The 19383-nt window shown below is 31.3% G+C and overlaps 1 protein-coding gene and 1 long non-coding RNA gene across 4 annotated transcripts in view; both read right to left on the bottom strand.

Moving 5' to 3' along the window:
• Positions 1 to 18381, bottom strand: part of LOC113375625 (monocarboxylate transporter 9-like) — a 29406-nt gene extending 11025 nt beyond the window's left edge. The window contains exons 1-2 of the mRNA XM_026615556.1: positions 18057 to 18381; positions 293 to 419 (exon numbers count right to left, since the gene is read on the bottom strand). Of these exons, the coding sequence (XP_026471341.1) occupies positions 293 to 419; positions 18057 to 18137 (208 nt within the window). The 5' untranslated portion in view covers positions 18138 to 18381. The remainder of the gene's footprint in view (positions 1 to 292; positions 420 to 18056) is intronic.
• On the bottom strand, positions 15402 to 16091 carry LOC113376842. 3 transcript variants are annotated; one of them, XR_003367065.1, is made up of 4 exons: positions 15963 to 16073; positions 15827 to 15897; positions 15631 to 15758; positions 15402 to 15529 (listed from the first exon to the last, which is right to left on the bottom strand). It is a non-coding gene; the product is annotated as an uncharacterized LOC113376842 (long non-coding RNA). The 3 variants fall into 3 exon arrangements; XR_003367066.1 differs by having other exon boundaries at positions 15631 to 15768; positions 15827 to 16091; XR_003367064.1 differs by having other exon boundaries at positions 15827 to 16091.
• Positions 18382 to 19383: the final 1002 nt, after the last annotated feature.

Below are 19383 nucleotides of genomic sequence, written 5' to 3'. Positions count from 1 at the left end.
TATCTATTTTAAAACTGATGATGATGTATATCTATTTTCACTATTGTGAAAATTTTATTATACTAATAACTTTCAAGTCAATATTAATATTTCTATATTTATATTAATTATTTATGATAATAGATTAGATAGTTTAATTTGATTGATTACTGATTACTAATAATTTATTATTTAAATCGTAAACGGTTAAAATTTAATCAGTTTGACTAGTAAGAATTGAAGCTCATTTTTTTGTCATTTCAATCATAAGGCTGAACACTATGATTTTTTGAATGAGTAAAAAAGATCTTACCTGAGAAATTAGTAACGACACTATTTAAATTCATGATTAATGCTGCCTCACTGGTCCCATGACCCAAGACACCGATTTGCTGCCCAAACAATAAACCAAAAAGTGAGATAAGAGACTGGTTGAACATCTAAAAACACAAAAAATTAAAATTAATTTATAAAATTTGATATTGAACTACATAATTTAGAAACACTATCACCAACAAGTTTGAGGCACTTGTTTGAGGCATGACGCACAAAGCAAAAATATTTAGAAAAATCATTACCAATGGACATTATTACTGAAATTCAAAAGATTTAGTTATATTAAATACATTAAATATATTGAGAAAATTCAAAGCATAAAGGAAATTTGAAATACATAGTCACAATCGCATTTTAAGCTCACTCATGCAGTAAACTATCAATTTTTACAATTTTTATGTCAGAAACAATAAAATGAATTACCTGATATGCAATGCCAAAACAATAAGAAAAGTTTACTGTTATTATCAATAATTCTTTTTACATGTATTATACCAAACAAAACTTGTGTTTGTAAAGGAAACAAAAAATTTTCCATGCAAGGTATGGCAATGTTAGGAGATTTTACTTTGGAGACCGTAGGACTGTAAATCAAAGACTACATTATAAAATCACTTTATAAATTCTTGCAAAAATTCACGGATAATAGCAAAGTAAATATATAAATCATTGGTAAAACAACTGAAGATTTTTTTTGGTACAACGACTACGAAATACCAAATTCCATAATTAAGTACTAATATTTTTTTATTCTAATTTGTCTTATGTTTGGTATTATTTTCTATTGGGCTAATTACAATTACTTTTCTATCTCTGATTTCATAATGATTTAATAATTTATGTATAGTGTTTATGTATCATGTTATTTTTCCATTATTACCAAGATCACATAAATTAAATTTCGATGCATTTTAGTTCATTAAAATTTTAATGACTCTATTTACATCAATTAGATAGGTGTGCAATTGTATTGTAAAGTTTTTATTTATTTATATTCTAGTAAATAAAGGGTTAGATAAAAACTTCAAAAAACTTAACTATAGAAGGTGTATGTTACACCCCCAGGAACGATTATGACAGGCATAAAAATAGCTTACAGCAATAGGTATAAACACCAAAATGGTATATAACGTTTATTGTTGTCAATAACAATATTTTATAACACAACTCAACATAGACATTTAAACAAAGCTTATGAATAAAATATAGCAATATATGACAAAACATAATTTTTTAAACAAAATTAACGCAAACTCTTAGCGAAATATTTTTTTATGTTGAATTATTTTCTTTTCTCTTTCGTATTCTTTCTTAGTTGAGTTAGATTTTTGTATCTGTTTAATATTCACCCGAAAGGAACAAGAAATACCCCAACCGTACCCCAAAATTTGTCACAACAGTACCCAACGCATATTTGAAAACCCAAATCATCATTATTACTAGGCTAAATTATCTAAGCACAAATTAATTACTGGTAATTAACTACTAATGATCAATTTACGGCAAAATAACAAGCAAAGTGATCTATCTATACACAATTAACAGATATTATTAAAAGAATTCGAACATAAAAACTTACTTTTGACTCTGTAAAAGCAACGCGGTCTATAGATCATGTTAACGTAAGGCACTGACTGAAATAATTGGAAGTTGTTCGAACAATCATATTGTGACGATAATCATAATTATCGTCGTATTGATAATTATTGTCGCCTGATGGTCGTCAACCCCAGGGTACACCCCTACCACTACCCCTAAATATCTATTGGTTCTTGGGGTCCATCAGAGAGACGCTCCGGAGATCCTGGCAATTAAGAAGTAACAGCCATCTAAGACGTATCCCATAGGCAAACGCCTTGGGATACGTTAGTGTTAGTTGTGTGTGTGTTGTGCAACAAGACTGGTCCAGCTTAAAGGTCAGATAATGTAAATTATAAGTTGTAGCTATTCTCCCCTCATATCTCCATATATACCATGATATAAGAATAAGTGGTATTAGTTAGGGAACATGACCGTATGCAAGTACGGTTATGTTCCACAAATACATGCGGAATGTATTATTAATTATTTTAATAGATTTTAGTTATAAAAGTAATCTTGGTTTCATTCGTATAGTAGCTACTAACCCCCACAGGTAATTACAGGTACTTTAGCGGGCGATTGGAGTGTTGAAGTAAGCCCTTCGTAAGGGGTTGCAAGGCTAAAATATAATATTTGGCAGCCATTGCATACCCCAAGAAGGGGGCGTCAACCTCCAAATCGTCACAATGGTGAAAACGCATTCGATCCCCAACTTACAAATTTTTATTTTATATTTAATAATATTTAATAAAAAACCAAGCGAGTAGCTCCCACTGTATACGTGTTTCGGTTGTATTTTTAATGCGTTCGTAATTTTTATAGAAGTTGATAGAAATAAATCAAATTTTAAACGTCGCGAAATTTCTTTATGCTTGTGTATTTTCGTATGTGTATCGCTACATGTGTTTATCTGTAGTTTTGTTTCTTAAAAGCGCGCGTATCCCGGTATTTTAAGATTATAAATCATTGATTTGATTTGAAATAAGGCGTGAGTGTGAAATTGTATTAGTTGTTGTATTTTAATGTATTTGTTAAACATTATCTTTTTCGCATGTTGTTTAGTGCGTTGTAAATAATTTTGGATATTCAATAGTATAAAATTTATAAAATAACAAAATTGTTTTTATTTTTCTAATCGAATTCAATTTAAATTATTGCTCTATTAATTTAATTTTGCGTTTTCTCCCCAATTTTGTTTTACAGTATTACAAATTAATTAATTATTATGCTCGAATAGTAAGCAATAAATAAATAAATAAGAATTATAAATTCACATAATCGTAGATGTGATTGCAATTTTTTTCTTCATTTTATTATAAAAATCGCGTTAATATATCCACAAAAATATTTTTAGTTTTCTAAAATAATATTCAAATTGTCGAATATATTTTTTCTAGTAAGCTCAAATATGTTACACTCTAGCGCAGATACGCGTGGTCACGCAAAACACATGGCCATTTTTCGGAGAAATTTAACTTGCAGCCTCTTTCTTAAGTGATTTTGACCTGGCCTGTGCGCGACACAGGCATGGCGTACAAGTGCAAAATTTCATACTCACACCCAGTGATTGTTAAACGGTTTGAAAATGTTCGCGCGCATAATGCATTTTGTTGTCATTTTTAACAATATTTTTAAACATAAGTACGGATATAAGTACAGATAAACACAAATAATTATAGCGGTTTTCATTTATTTTTGATTTAGTTTTTTTTTATTCGCGGTTGTTAACAAACCCTGTAATTACCAAATTTTTCGATTTTAAAGACGAATGAGGCAAGATTACTTTTTACTTTTTACGTGCTATGAATAAAATAGTTAGGAGAATTTAATTAAATTAAGGTCTAGGTTTTTTATTTGTGATTTTTTTTGAATTATTAATTCAGAATATTATTTAGACCAAAAAAGTTGTAGAAAAAATATTAAGTTTTCTTTACTTATATAGATTAAATAGTTAGGATTTTTTTAAATAAGTTAATTGTTTCCTAGATAAGAATTTGTGTCTTTCTTTTTTATGTTATTGTTGGTAAATTACTTAAACTCTTATGAGAGTTTAGCTAAATAATTTGTTAACTTTTTTTTCAACTAAATTCATAGGATAAGAATTTTTACTTTTTATTTTATATAGAAAAATTTAATTTAAGTTGAAAATTATTTTATAATAAATTAATCAGTTTAAAAGTTTTTGAAAGTTATCCGAACAAGTCAAGTTTTTTGTCACTTTTGGTAGTCAAGCGTAGGATTAGCAATTTAACAAGTTTTAACAAATTGCTATTATCGTTGGTTTTATTTTTAAGTAATTTTACGGGGGAGAATTAGCATAAAGACTAGCGTGCTTATGTGTAAAAGTGTAAGAATTTTGAGAAACTCACGGGGTGAGATGTTTGGCGCGTACGAAACGCGTGCAGAGAGTCAAAGTTTTTTGAGCCAGGCAGACAGTGCCGATTCGGATTTGTTAGTTTAACAAGGACTTTTTTTTTTTTTCAAATAGTTGAAACATAGGCATGCTATTCATATCTGACCAGCTGGATTGTTGTATTATAAGTAGGTATAGAGTAATTGGTTTGTAGTATTAGTATAGTTTTTTTTTTATATTTTAACGTCGTGTATTTTCGTGTTTTTTTTTTTTGTAAGATGATGCAATAATGAATTAGTTTTAATAATTTTGATTATGATTATTAGTTTTAATAATTTGATTTTTGATAATGTTTTTCTTTTTTTAAATATTTTCTCTCTTTCTTTTGTTATTATTACGCGTACTAATGTTGGCCTCAGTTCTGCCGGGTCACCATTGTCTGGTGCTCTATTCGCGGCTTTATCCGACCGATCCTACTAATGATAGGATTGGGATATGATTTCTTTGCATAACGATCACAACGGCTATCGCGACCAGTCTAGTTATACATCGTATGCGGCACGGTAACGAAAGGACTAGCCAACCTTCGTTAATTAGAGCAGATTGCAGGCACAATGTGTCTTTTAGAAGTCATATCTCTGCGGGCGCAGGGACACTGGTAAGGGTTTCACTCGGTCTTGCCAAGTACGGACCTGTACCCGACGGTTGGATAAACGCTCTAGTTGTGTGCGTCATACAGCTAGAACGGCCAGTGACACTTTTTTTCGCTGTTTTTATTTTCGAACTAGTAGTTTTTTTTTTCTTCTTCACGTTTGTCTAATTCTTATTAATTTTAATGTTTTATTATTCCATAATAAATCAGTTTTATATCATACGCGTAACTTCGTCACTTTTACTGTTTTTATCCTATTTATCATTATTGCATTATCCGTTTTGTTCGCCACTTTAATATATTCGAATGTTTTGTTTTATATATGTATATATCGTTGTGTCGTTTTTTTTTAGCCGTGCGTCGCGAAAGGTTTGGTTTGGTTTACGGATAGAGTTTATAGCCTTTGCTACAAGGTATTGAGAGTATAGAGGGCAAATTTAAAAAGTTAATTATGTTATGGTGCCCGATTGTATATGTATCAAGTATAATAGTTTTATGTTAAGTATGAGAATGATTCGAGGTAAACTATTATTTTCGTCGTGTTGTTTTTTTGTTTATTGATAATGTCACCGTAAATCAAACCAAACGAACGTTTGTAGTGTATTATCGCGTTAGTTTATACCGTCGGCGTGTTGTTTAATTTTCGTGACGCCCTTTTATATGGACAAAATACGATTTTATTTTTATTGAAAATACTTTAATTCTGTCTCGTCAATAGTTATTGGCTCGTGTTTTTGACCGCCCAATCCTGATTAAGGGGTCCGATATGGCAAATAGAGTAAATGAAATGAGGAAATTAATAAAGGAAATAAGTATGAACGGAGTATTAGAGATAGGGCGAACTTGATGTTAGGAATCAAGAATAGGTATATTTGTATGAACAAATATATAAATTGATGGATCGTGTCGAAGCCTTTACCACCTTTTTTTAATGATTTATTTTCAATAGTATTTTTTTTTTTTGTATATGAATATACCGTAGGCAACTCGGCCGTCGGTTGACGTAGCTTTAGTCCGAGCGGCCGGGACAAGCAGTAACGCTGTCTCATGAAACGACCGGACTCGTCTCATAAGTAGTTAGATTAGATCGATATGACACGATTCATTTTTTGTAGAGTAAAAGATTTCTTCGGCGTAGAAGTATATGATTGAGGAAAAATCATTTACTTTTTTAAAATAATAATAATATAAGGTTTAGTCTTAAGATTCCCCTCCCCCTCCCTTAGATAGATTGTAGAATTAAGTTTTAGATTATAATAGGATATATAAGAAGTTATAGCTGAGTTTTAGAGTTTTCGTTTGTCGAGGAAAGGTTTGTTTGTTGCAACGAGGGTAGTATAAATATAAGTCTGCAGGCTTATATCGGGACGCCATATCGGATGTACGTTTTTGTTATGTGTATATGAGAATTTTATTGTTTAAAGCTGGGCCCAGTTGTCCACGAGCGAGGACCATTGAGGTGTCCGAATCGATGGACGCGTACGGTTTCAATCGGGGAAACCGCCCTTAATCAAACCCGCAGCCGTCGAATTATTATGAGTATTATATTGAGTGATTTTGGGAATATTTTAAGAAGGTACCTTCAGTGAGACTGGAATGGCGCCATAGGTCGCACGTCGCCATTTCCCCGCGAAGGGGGCAACCTTTGAGGGCCCTTGTGCCGAGCTGGGGAACTCTGGGTGTGCCCCGCTTACACAGGTGATTGTAAGTGCCATTGTTTTTGGGTGGGCATAAGCGGTCGGTCTAGTGTTATTATGGTTGGGGCGCTGCGGGGGGAGCAAGAAGGATAACTAGATCTTAGCCCCCATCTGTGGTCTTGTATTTGGGGGGCAATCACACCAGTAGAGACTGAATTACTGTAAATGTCGCGCTCGTTAGTCATCTAGTGATTTAAGTAATCGAGTTTAGTTTAATTAATAGTAAATAATTTTTTTCTTATTGTTCATCGTCACATTAGCTATTCTTTTATGTTTTTTCACGCGTTACTCCATATTGTCCATATCATCGGGCTCATCGATTCTGGCGAACTAATTTAGATTTCGGGTTACGTTATTTTCAAAATAACTAATACTACAACCAAGATAATAGGGAACAGCACACACACATAGGTTAGGTTTGTTTTCAAGATAGCGTGTTCCGAAAAAAAAAATTGTACAAGAAAACGTTCTCTTTTTAGTAACATCTTAATCTTTCCACGTGTAATTTTTCTTTTTGTATTGTAGCATTATGTATAAATGGTAGTTTTTCTTTTGTGTCTAATTTAAATAACATCGCGATTTGAAGTTCAAATAAGTACAGTTTTTTTTCAAACACGAGCTCTTGGAAAACAAAATTAATTAAGTTCAGTTGAGGGTCAAATTGACCTATATAAATTTAGTTTGATATTTGTTTTAAAGATTATGGTTGTCGATTAATATTTTTTTTTATAGATTACTTGTTATGTTTTTAATCGTTTTTTTTTTGTTTGTTTGTGGTCTAACAATCTTATTTATTAATAAATGGGAGAATAGCTAGTTAAGAACCCAAGACGACATAAATCTGACCGAAAGCACAATTACTGAAGGCACACACCCACAACTACAGTCTACGTTCGATTTCATATTAAGTAAACCAGGCTCTGGACGTGCGGCCAACAATTATGGATACCGCTACGGGGACCTCAAACATCGTTGGAAAGTAGCAACAATTTTTAGAGCCGAGGGCGGCTCTGGTGTGACAGGGGGGCGTGTGACGATAATCATAATTATCGTCGTATTGATAATTATTGTCGCCTGATGGTCGTCAACCCCAGGGTACACCCCTACCACTACCCCTAAATATCTATTGGTTCTTGGGGTCCATCAGAGAGACGCTCCGGAGATCCTGGCAATTAAGAAGTAACAGCCATCTAAGACGTATCCCATAGGCAAACGCCTTGGGATACGTTAGTGTTAGTTGTGTGTGTGTTGTGCAACAAGACTGGTCCAGCTTAAAGGTCAGATAATGTAAATTATAAGTTGTAGCTATTCTCCCCTCATATCTCCATATATACCATGATATAAGAATAAGTGGTATTAGTTAGGGAACATGACCGTATGCAAGTACGGTTATGTTCCACAAATACATGCGGAATGTATTATTAATTATTTTAATAGATTTTAGTTATAAAAGTAATCTTGGTTTCATTCGTATAGTAGCTACTAACCCCCACAGGTAATTACAGGTACTTTAGCGGGCGATTGGAGTGTTGAAGTAAGCCCTTCGTAAGGGGTTGCAAGGCTAAAATATAATATTTGGCAGCCATTGCATACCCCAAGAAGGGGGCGTCAACCCCTCTCGTCACAATATTTCATCTTTCTCACTTTGGACTCCTTATGATGACTGGCACTATCGTACCCTGGCACAACCGTACCCAGTGTGGAATTCAAGTGAACCTCGTGAATTTGAGGGAAACAAATGGTCATGACATTTTGTAAAGTTTTATAATCAACAACCAGGGCCGGATTTAGAAATCTGGCGCCCCGAGGCACTGACAAAAATGCCGCCCCATCCCTGAAATTTTACGAACTTTGGAACTTTTTTTAAAGCAATCGCGCTGCTTCAGCTGCGAGGGACAAAATATAGAAGCGCGTAAGCGCCGCGTCGCAGTCTAACGGATAAACAATGTTACAGAACTTATATAAATGTAAACAAAATTTATACTTATTATTATAATATCTTTAAAATATCTGATAATTTAATGTGCATATGTCTTATGATCACTTTTGTCCGCCAAATGTTTCTTTTTCAAATTTTTTTATTGGATCATCGAAATCGCTAAACCTGCCCCCCACAAATTTAAGCAGTTATTTATTCTGTAAATTTTTTTGAATGTTATTCGACGCTTTTTTCTCAAATACTGAATTATCATTTTTGGCATTTTGGCCCGTGTTCTCGAAATCGACTTGAATAATTAAAAAATATTAGATTTGTATTGGTGGGGAGACGTGCTGATTAGCTGTTGGTACAGACAATTACGAAGAATGGTAATTTGGTTTCGATATTTCTTCTTTGAAACAGCTACGTAGCGCGTTTGCTTCGCAAAAAGTTCATAATTTTCGAAAAATTTCAAAATTCAAAAAATGTGTTTTAGAAGTCTTTTTTTTCATTTTTCAATAAAATTTAAAGCTCTTTGTAAAATGTAATTTTCAGTACGGGATATTTTAGTAATTTGTCTTATGGCACAATTCCATGAGTCACTAGTTTAAATTTTTTTTCGACGCTATAAGCTTGGAAGTGCACAAATACGTCATTTTAAGAGGGCTCGAGAACTGAAGAACATATTTTTCTTAAACTTTCAGCTTGTTTACGGATCTTTATATTAGCCAAATTGCCAAATTCGATAACTTATCAACCAATTTGATAATTTACGTTCGGAGAGGGAGGCAAGGCAAAATAATAAATTTTAGTTATCATTTATTTCAACCAAAATTTTGCATTGCAATCGTATTATGTTTTGTTAATTATATTTCTTAAAACAAAAAATGTTGTTAAAAAAAGTTGATTATATTGTATAGAATTTTTTTCTCAATATCCAAATTTTGCCGCCCCCCAAAATTTGCCGCCCTGGGCAGTAGCCCCGATTGCCCCTACTGTAAATCCAGCACTGTCAACAACATTTAATATATATTTTTATACATGAAAATATCTTTTTATATATTTAATTATTTCTATATTGACCTACGACATTTACAATGAAGATAGCAATTGAGTATGGATCAAGAATTAAAAATATATAGACTATGGTGCAACGCCCTAATCACTGGTCTTCCGTTGGCTACTTACAAGGTACGCCCAGTCCTAGGGTCATCGCGGGCTAACGCATTTACTAGCCCTGACACCGGACTTCCGTCGGCACACTTATTCAGTATGTCCAGACCTCGGGTTATCGCTGACACCATAGCCAAGACTTTGGGTTGTAAATTGAAATCACTACTAAAAAGTTCATTGGAATCGCGATTCAACCTCTCCGTGTCCTTTAACTCACCAAATCGTCTTTAGATGCTTAAGACTTTGGATCCAGTTGTGGTGGACTACGATTGTTCCTACCTTCATGAATTTGTGTAAGATTTCACGTGCTAAAACATCTCAAATTCACAACACTGCTACAATCTGCCTTCCCACCAAATAAATATAACGTGATTCTGTGTATCTTTAAACTAGTGTGAGGTCAACACTGAGCAGGGAGTAAATGTGGGAATCAAGTGAGGCTCGTGAATGAGAGAAAACAAATGGTCATGACATTTTGTAAAGTTTTATAATCAACCAAATTTAATTTATATTTTTATACATGGAAATATAATATCTTTTTATATATTTAAATATTTCCATACCAGTTTCTCCTATACAACTTTATATTTTTCTGAGCTGTGGCCTTTTTAGTTTTTAAATATTATTTAAAATTATATACGGAATTCTTCATAATTAATTTGTTAAATAATATCACTTTTAATGTGCGTGTAAATTTTGTAAAATTCGGTGAAATCCAAGACGAGAAAACCAAATCTGGGACAAAAAACCAAATCTGAAACAAGAAAACCAAATCCGGGACAACTTTCTTCTAAAAAACTAAACTATTGCTTCTAAAAAATCCGGGACGTAAAGTGAAAATGCGAGACTGTTCCGACCTATCAGGGACGTCTGGTCACATTATAAGAAAAATTGTACATATAATATAATGAATAAAAAATATGTTTTAATATTTTTTTTACTGAAAAAAAATAGTACTTTTTCAAATCAACTGTTGTATTATAATTCGTACTGGGCAAACCGATATCCTGGGTATATGTCCAGTGGTATATGTCCAGTTTATAATTTTGTTTACATGAGTGTGTGTGTATTTTGTACTGTGCAGTGTCGCCTGATGTTTCAATTTGAGCAAGGGCTCAAGCAGCCTCTCTCGACTAAGATTAGTGCATCCAGCATTTGGTTTTGATTATTCGCACTCGGGAATAGATCAGTCGCACAGGAAGGGCATTAAGCACATGATCCGTCGCGAACGATGCGATTGCGTGCGAATGCCCAGTCCGTCGGCGAATTGAACACTAATAATATAATACAAACTAGCTGTAAGTGAAATTCTGTCTTAAGGCAATTAAGGCATCGTGCCTTAAGGCAAATTGCTGGAACTTCCCGTACCAAAAATTATTTTTTTTTAAAAAAACGATTAACAATTTTGAAAAAATTTTACTTCGAAAAAATAAGATTTTTGAAAAACTATAAATTGGAAAAAAATTACTTTTTTTTTGAAAAAAAATTTTTTTTTCGAAAAAAAATTTTTTTTTATTTTTTTTTTTTTTTTAAAAAAAAAATATTTTCCTTATTGTGACATATTTTGAAAGATCTAAACTTTTTTTCAAAGCAATCGTACTGCTTTAACTGCATAAAGACGAATTATCAAAGAGCGTAAAGCGCCACGTCGCCGCCTAACGCGTAAACACTGGTACGGAACCCATAGGACTGTAAACCAAATTCATACTTATTGTTAAAATCTCTATAAAATATCTGATAATTTGATGTGCATATGTCTAATGATCATTTTTGGCCGCCAAATGGCATTTTTTTTTACTTTTTTCATTTGATCTCCGAAACCGTTAGACCTGCCTTCATGAAAATTTAATCAATTCTTCATCTTGTCAATACAAGTAAAATGTTTTTTGAATTATTCAAATCGGACGCTCCGTTCTCTTAAAAACTGAGTTACCGTTTTCGGCACTTTTTGCCCCGTATCTTTGGAACGGCTAGACCTGCCTTCGCCAAAAACTAATCAGCACGTCTCCTTATCAATACGAATCGAATGTTTTTTGAATTATTCAAATCGGTTTATCCGTGTTCCCGAAATCGTCGACGAAAATTTGTATCCGCACATACATACACACACGTACATACATACACACACACATACACACACACATACACACACACATACACACACACATACACACACACACACACACACATACATCCATTTTTTCTAAGGTATGCCAAAATGTTCAGAAACCTCTGAAACGTAAAGATATATAAAAATTTTCATTTTCGATTTTTTTGCGATTACTATAACTTACCCTACGGGAAGTTAACAATAAGGCAAGGTCGAACACAATTGCAAATTCACTGTACATTGCAGTTTTATTTCTGATGATGAACGGATTACACGATAACAGTAATCCACAAAAACATAGTTATGTGATTTATCTGTAGTAACATCTTTAACACTTTTATAGCGCCTGACTCAATTAATTATTCATCAGATACTCATTCTGTATTTAGCTATTAAATTATTATTATTTGCTTTATTGTCTACAAAAATAATATGAAACTAAGTGTTAATGTCATTTGGCGTTAAGACAAGTTTCATAAACTTCTCAATGTGTGTGACTTAACCAATAAGAATCGAAATAAAAGTCCAAACGCTGACTTTTTGTAATTGAACCACATTTTGCAGGTCTTCAATATTTTAGAATGTTCGATAAGACCAGTTTAATCAAAACTGCCATTTACTATTTCAACAATTAATTTCGAAGAAATGGCACAATTTTCTGAAAGTTTTAGCTCTTAATATTAACTTTTAGATAGTGCAATTCAATCAAACTTCCTGAAATAGCATGGTAAAAATTTTGAAAATTAAAAAAAAAAAATAGGTATAACTTAGCGGCAAATGAATTAAAAGTGAAAATTCGTGTCATTTTTTATGGAAAATTCGACGCTCTGCAAAATTTTTGAAAATTTTCTCATGCTATTTTCATACAAAACTTTGGTTGAATTGCGCTTTATCTAAAAGACAATATTAAGAGCTAAAAGTTTCCGAGCATTGTTTTTTATCAATTTGAAACCATTTGAGCCCTTGGGAGCAAGGAAATTCAAAAATGTCTATATTAAGGACCACCCTAATATATATACCGAGCCGGATCGACTCGGATTTGACTCCGCTTCATGGTGGAGTTATATCCGCTAAACAACTGCACGACTCCGACAATTTTGAAACCGAAATACTCGAAACAAATGTGTTCTATAGTACGCTGTTTATGTATCTAAGAATTTTTCAAATCCCATTAATTATTTGAAATAAAAAAATTATGAATAATTATCAATAAAATATTTTTTTTAAAAAATTCACGAATAAATGACGGATTGTAAAATTTTTCGGTCGACCAGATGATCGACTCAGTGACTCGTATTTGTAGCAGTGTTGACCAAAGTAAAAACGCAAAACTTGAGAATCAAATTCAATTTAATGATTTCCTTTTGATGAGAAAATAATTGATTTTTTGGATTAATTTTATATACAAATTATGTAGTAAACTTTGTAATAAAAGCAAAACATAATACTTCTGCTTTCAAAATTTTTCTTCTGCTATTTCCATTTGAGAATTAATATTATATCGCGTAGTTCTATTAGCATATTATTACTTTTACACAATTATATAATTGTGTAAAAGTAATAATATAATACTGAATATTTTTTACTGCTTAAATACTAATGATATCACTGATAAATTTTGTACTCTAAAGTGTTGTTATTTCAGGCTATGGAAAAACAAGATTAAATAAATGTATATCGTTTCGTATATTTTTCGGTATATATATTCCTGATTGCCGTCATTTACGACTAAAGATTGCGGTAGTTAGAAATATCACCCCTTACTATTCAATAAATTATACATTTGAGCTATTCACACTTGAATGCAATTTCACTGTTCTGTATCTTTAAAGTAACATTTTTGAATTTTCTGGAAAATACACAATGGTATTTATTTTGACTTTTATACTGCCTGCGAGGCAAGAAAGTGACCGCTTTCTTCCGAAAGCAAAAACGACAAAAACACTAAATGCCTGTACGAGTTAACAGATTTAATACCATTTTAAGGAAGTCGGATAAGACAAATCCTGTGAAACAACTCCACTCGGATTCACTCCGAGGGAGCAGTTGTATCGGAGTGATAACTCCGGAGTGAGTTACCCATCTCTAATATATATATATATTCCCAGTAAACCACAAAACGTAACAAAGCCATGAACGTTACGTAACGCTGCCACGTTCGCACGAAGCAGGTACGTAACCTGGGAGGCACACAGAAGTATCTATTTCGCGGGCATGAACGTAACGGCTGTTTCGTTGCACACTAAAACACTGCGGTTGCATTTTTGCTACGTATCAAAGTTGAATAAAAAAGCGTGTAGGTGTCTTTTATGTTACATAATTATTTAATTAAATTTCCTGCAAATATAAAATCAATTTCGGATATTTAGTAATTTTATTACATTTGTATCATTTATATACAAAATTTACATATTACATAGTTGCAACATTGGAAAACTAAAATTTGATAGTCCATAAAATGTTAACCTATAAAAATAAATATTTATTTATTCATAATATGTATTATGTTTAACTCTCTTGGCAACTTCAGTTAAATCAGACTTGGCAAAGTTAAGTCTTGCGTTAAATATGCTCAACTCACTTGCATCTGTTAATGTATCTGAAATAGAACGAAACATCTTAGTAACATTGTAAACAAATTTTTAATTGAAAATATTGTGAACAAATTAGTCATTTGTGAACATTACCTCTAAACATACTCCTTATTTGAAGTTGATGACTATGTAGTTCTTACAATCATATGACAGAGATAATTATTCGATGAACACACTTAATAATTTTCTTGCATTGATTTTATCCTCTTAATTTTAAAGACGTGAATTTTCTAAAAGTAAAACATTACATATTAGTACTAAATCATATTAGTTAAAATTCTCTTCATGTAGAACCTTAATATACCAATTCTGTAACACAAGATCATCAGACTCGAAATACTCAACAATTCATGTTCTCTTCAACACTTAATCCATATAATGTGTGATATCCGGTGTATTCTTTGTTTTCCTTCTCGCATGCTTTTAAGTCTTGCTTGTTTCTTTGGTGACAATTTATCTTCTTGATTAGAGCAAATTTCCCTAGTTTGAAATCCATTTTGACATAACCCATAAGGGTTATGAGCAGTCTTTCTCTACAATTGAAAAGCAATTTATATCAGTTTTTGCTTAACTGAATAGTTCTGATGGAATTATAAAGAATATGTATAATACCATATATATTACACTTATCTACCTATAATATACTAATAAACTAATACTAATAAACAGAATTTGCATTGAACACGACCTATATACTGAAAATAACTAATTAATCATTAATATAATAATTTGTAAATTTAAAAAAAAATCCGCACAATTATACTCACCTCTGGCGTTTTCGTATTAAATATATCACTTTCCTAAAAGTAAAACATTACAAATTAGTACTAAATCATATTAGTTAAAGTTCTCTTTGTGTAAAACATTAATATACCTATTCTGTAATACAAGATCATTACTTAAGAAATACTCAACAATTCATTTTCTTTTCAACACTTAATCGATATGTGTTCTTATTTATTGATATGTGTTCTTATTTTTCTTCTTGCATGTTTTGAAGCCTTGCTTGTTTTTTGGTGACAAAGGATTAATAATTTCTAATATTTTATCTAACTTTGTATTTATCTTCTCTATTGGAGCAAATTTCCCTAGTTTGAAATCCATTTTCGTAGGGGTTATCAGCACTGTAATTTTCTCTACAATTGAAAACCAACTTATATCAGTTTGTGCTTAGATAAATAGTTCTGATACTAATGGAACTATAAAAAATGAATATGTATAAAACTATATAACTTACTTCTCTTTATTCATATATCACTGAATTGAGGTTATATTTCTGACTGGTGCGTTAGAAATTTCAATATTGCATGATAAATCAATTATCACAACACATAAACAGACTTTGCATTGAAGACGGCCTATATACTGCAAATGACTAAACATTATTATAATAATTTATAAATTAAAATATGTTTCAGTACAATTAGACTCACCTTATTTGCCGGTTTCATATTAAATACTTTTGCAGCTGACTGTTTAACTAATTTCTACAACTGATTTCGCACTAAATATAAAAGCAATTAATAAATAACGTTTCAATAATTGAAATATCTTGCATTTCAAACATACACGATAAAATACTCAATTCTGCGTCCACGATGCACTAACTGAGTTAACCTATAATTAATTTGACGTTTCGCTCATAAAACACTTCACGGCTATTTCAAAGGCTAATCTATGTGACAATGCAACGTACCGCGCCACGTACCGACAGAAACGCGTCGACGGTGGTTAAAGATCACAACTATACGTAACAGCATCGTTTTTTTTACTTAACATCAGTTTCGAAACGAAAGTTACAAAATGAGTTACGTAGATTTAACTTCTGTGGTTTACTGGGTTATATATTATATATATATATATATATATATATATATATATATATTATATATGTACCAAAAATGAATCAGTACTTAAATAACTTATCAAACCGCAAATTACAAATACGATACATAGTCTAGGTTTGCATATGCCTGTTCCGAATATTGCGGTTAATTATATTGTGAGGTACTTCATAGATTTTAAAGCTGTACGACCAAAAATGTAGTGTCTACAACTACACTACCAATTTTTGTTTAAGAAAAAATTACCAATTAAAGAATGGCAATTGTGATCGATCAATGCCCGCGGTTCTCAAGCACTCGTCTTTTTTTCGTTGGTTGAAAAAAGCCGGGGAATCGAAATATTCGAATTGGGCGCTTAGAAAGTCACTGACCGACCGGCGAACGTAGAACGTTTTCGGTGAATTTAGCTGTGGGCCACTTAAAAATTGCTATCACTTTCGGATACGAAATTACTTTCGTCTTCGATAAAAAAATCAAGAAGCGATGCAAAAAAGATATGAAATAGAACAATGAGAAACTTATTCTCATATCAGAATATTGTGATAATATAAAATTAGAAAAAAGTATTTAGAATAAAACATAGAGAGAAGAGTGAGGATACTAAACTAATGACTTTCGATCGACGAGTTTATTAAAAAAATACAAAAATTTATCAAAAATCTACAAGATCGTTATTAATATTTTTTCCGCCTATTAAATTATTTCTTTAAATAATAAGAAGTAAGACGATAACAAAATAATTAAAAAATATAAATACAACATTGTTGATTTTTGTACAATATTGGTATTAAATTACATTAACGTTTTTAAATTAATTCAATAAACAATTAAAAATATGTCATGTGCTATCGGAATCGTCTGAACATGAACATTTAGAATATATCGACTCTAAACATGCATTTACTATTAGCGTTAATACCAACAAAATTACGAAATGTTTTGAGTCAGGTTTTGACTGAAATTTTAGAAGCTTTTTTGGTCTTTTCTATGGCATTTAGCCACTTATAATCACAATCACAATCCTGCCAGATGTTGAGCGTCATTGTCAGACTTGTCACGGTAATAAGAGACTTTTATTATTTATTGTTATTATTTTTGTTAAAATCAATTAACTTATGCAAGTATTAGTGATTTCGATTAATTTTAATCCAATTATCAGCTGTTTGATAGAATTTTGATTTTTTATTCGTTTTTGTTCAGTTTCGGACAAAATGACATAGTACTATTTTTCAAAAGACCCAGACCAAAAAAACGAAAAATTAAAATCTATAAAAGAAAAATGTCATTTAAGTTTTGTTCTAACTACTTCTAAAAACAGACCAAACGATCCACCGGTAAAAATGAACTTGCATCTTGCTAACCCGGCGAAGGTTGATTACGATGTATGAATTCTTCCCTTTGGGCTCATGCTTCATATGCTGATGTCCTAAAGTGGACCAAACAATTGATTTGTCAACTGCCTTCTTAAAAGTTAGCATCTCAGTATGTTCTTACTCTCAGTATGTGTCCGTATATGGACAAATCGGTTTTTGCAATTGATTGCATTTTGCCTTAATAAATATGTTATTATAGTTCTCACTTAATAAAAACCCATGTCACTAATAAACCAACAATTAGAAAAAACTATTAAGATGGATTATATCATAAAATAAGTAAATATCATTAAGAAACACCACGTCATTTTGTCAACATTTTCCCTATCTCTTATATGCAAGTCGTATTTATTACCATTCAGCCAAGTCTATCGCAAAAGGCCGTTATAAACTATAATAAAGAAACTATTTCGACCTAAACAATAGATTTTCAAATATAGACTTACATTAGTCATAGCAGCCCCGCCGACTACCGCCCAACCCCAACCACCGTCAGGTACTTCAACATTACTCTTCAGGACGGTCATTTTTCTTCTAAGGATCCTGATCCTTTTAGAGCACTCACACAAATAAAAATTCACAAATCCACTTACACAAATTCACGTAACTATTATATTTCTATATAAATCTGTGGTCCTGTCAAATGACAGTGATCACCTTGGCCGATAATAGGAGCATCGTTAGAGTACTTGCCCGAGAAGCTGTCGATAACATCTTGCTAATTAAATTTAAATACGAAGACTTTTAAACAACCGTAAAAAAATATCAATACCGGCTATTCGGTAAAGATTTTGAACAAATATTAGTTTGAGTTATTGGATAAAATATCATTAACAATTATGTAACATTTGCACATAATTCATTAATTTGATAATGAAATTTATCAGCTGTTTGATTGATATTACACACTATAATTTTTTATCAATGTCACTGACATACGTTTTTGTGAATCACTTGTATTAATTCCTAAACACTTTTATAATTATTTTATACTTAAGCATTTTAATAAAAAATAACAATATGCACTTTAAATTTTATTCTCAATAAATGTATCACATTTTAAATATTTAAGTTTCTAACGATTACCAATTTGTAGTATTTTATATAAAGAAAACTAAATTAAAATAGCTGTTTTCTATTATTTCAATTTAAAAATTTATTAATTCTCAGTATTTTCTATTATAAAAAGTGAGACACGCGCGGTGGCTTCGCACGAATTGATAGTTTAAAAATCAGTGAATAAAATACCGGTCGGCTACGAACTCACTTCACGATTAGTAGAAGATCTGATGAAAAATATATAAAACATAAATAAAAATTTACTTAAACAGATATGTAAAATTTGTAATATTTTAATTTTTCCACATCCTAAACAATCAAAATAATTATTTATTATTTCAAAAAAGTATTTAATTTTTGCTTATTTAAGTAATATATAATAAAATCGTATATATATATATATATATATATATATATATATTTACTGTATCAAAATGATTACATATATGTATTTATTGTCACATATCAAATGTTATCTAATAAATTAATAAAATGGAATAAATAAACACTGAAGAATATTAATAAAATAGTGTTATATACATGTATGATTTATTTATATATGCATATAGATAATTAATATTAGAGAACTTCTTTATTATGTATTTTACAGTAGGGGAGATGGGTACGGTTGTGCCACTTTTTTTATCAGCAAAGCGAAAAAAAGTAAATTAAATAGTGATTTAAACATTTGTCTACGTGCAAATACTAAAACAC

Source organism: Ctenocephalides felis, unplaced genomic scaffold, assembly GCF_003426905.1.
Source record: "Ctenocephalides felis isolate EL2017-DRISC unplaced genomic scaffold, ASM342690v1 CF-g0.4_SCAFFOLD_01886, whole genome shotgun sequence".
In the NCBI taxonomy this organism is placed as follows: Eukaryota; Metazoa; Arthropoda; class Insecta; order Siphonaptera; family Pulicidae; genus Ctenocephalides; species Ctenocephalides felis.
This window is presented reverse-complemented; position numbering and strand designations above follow the sequence as displayed.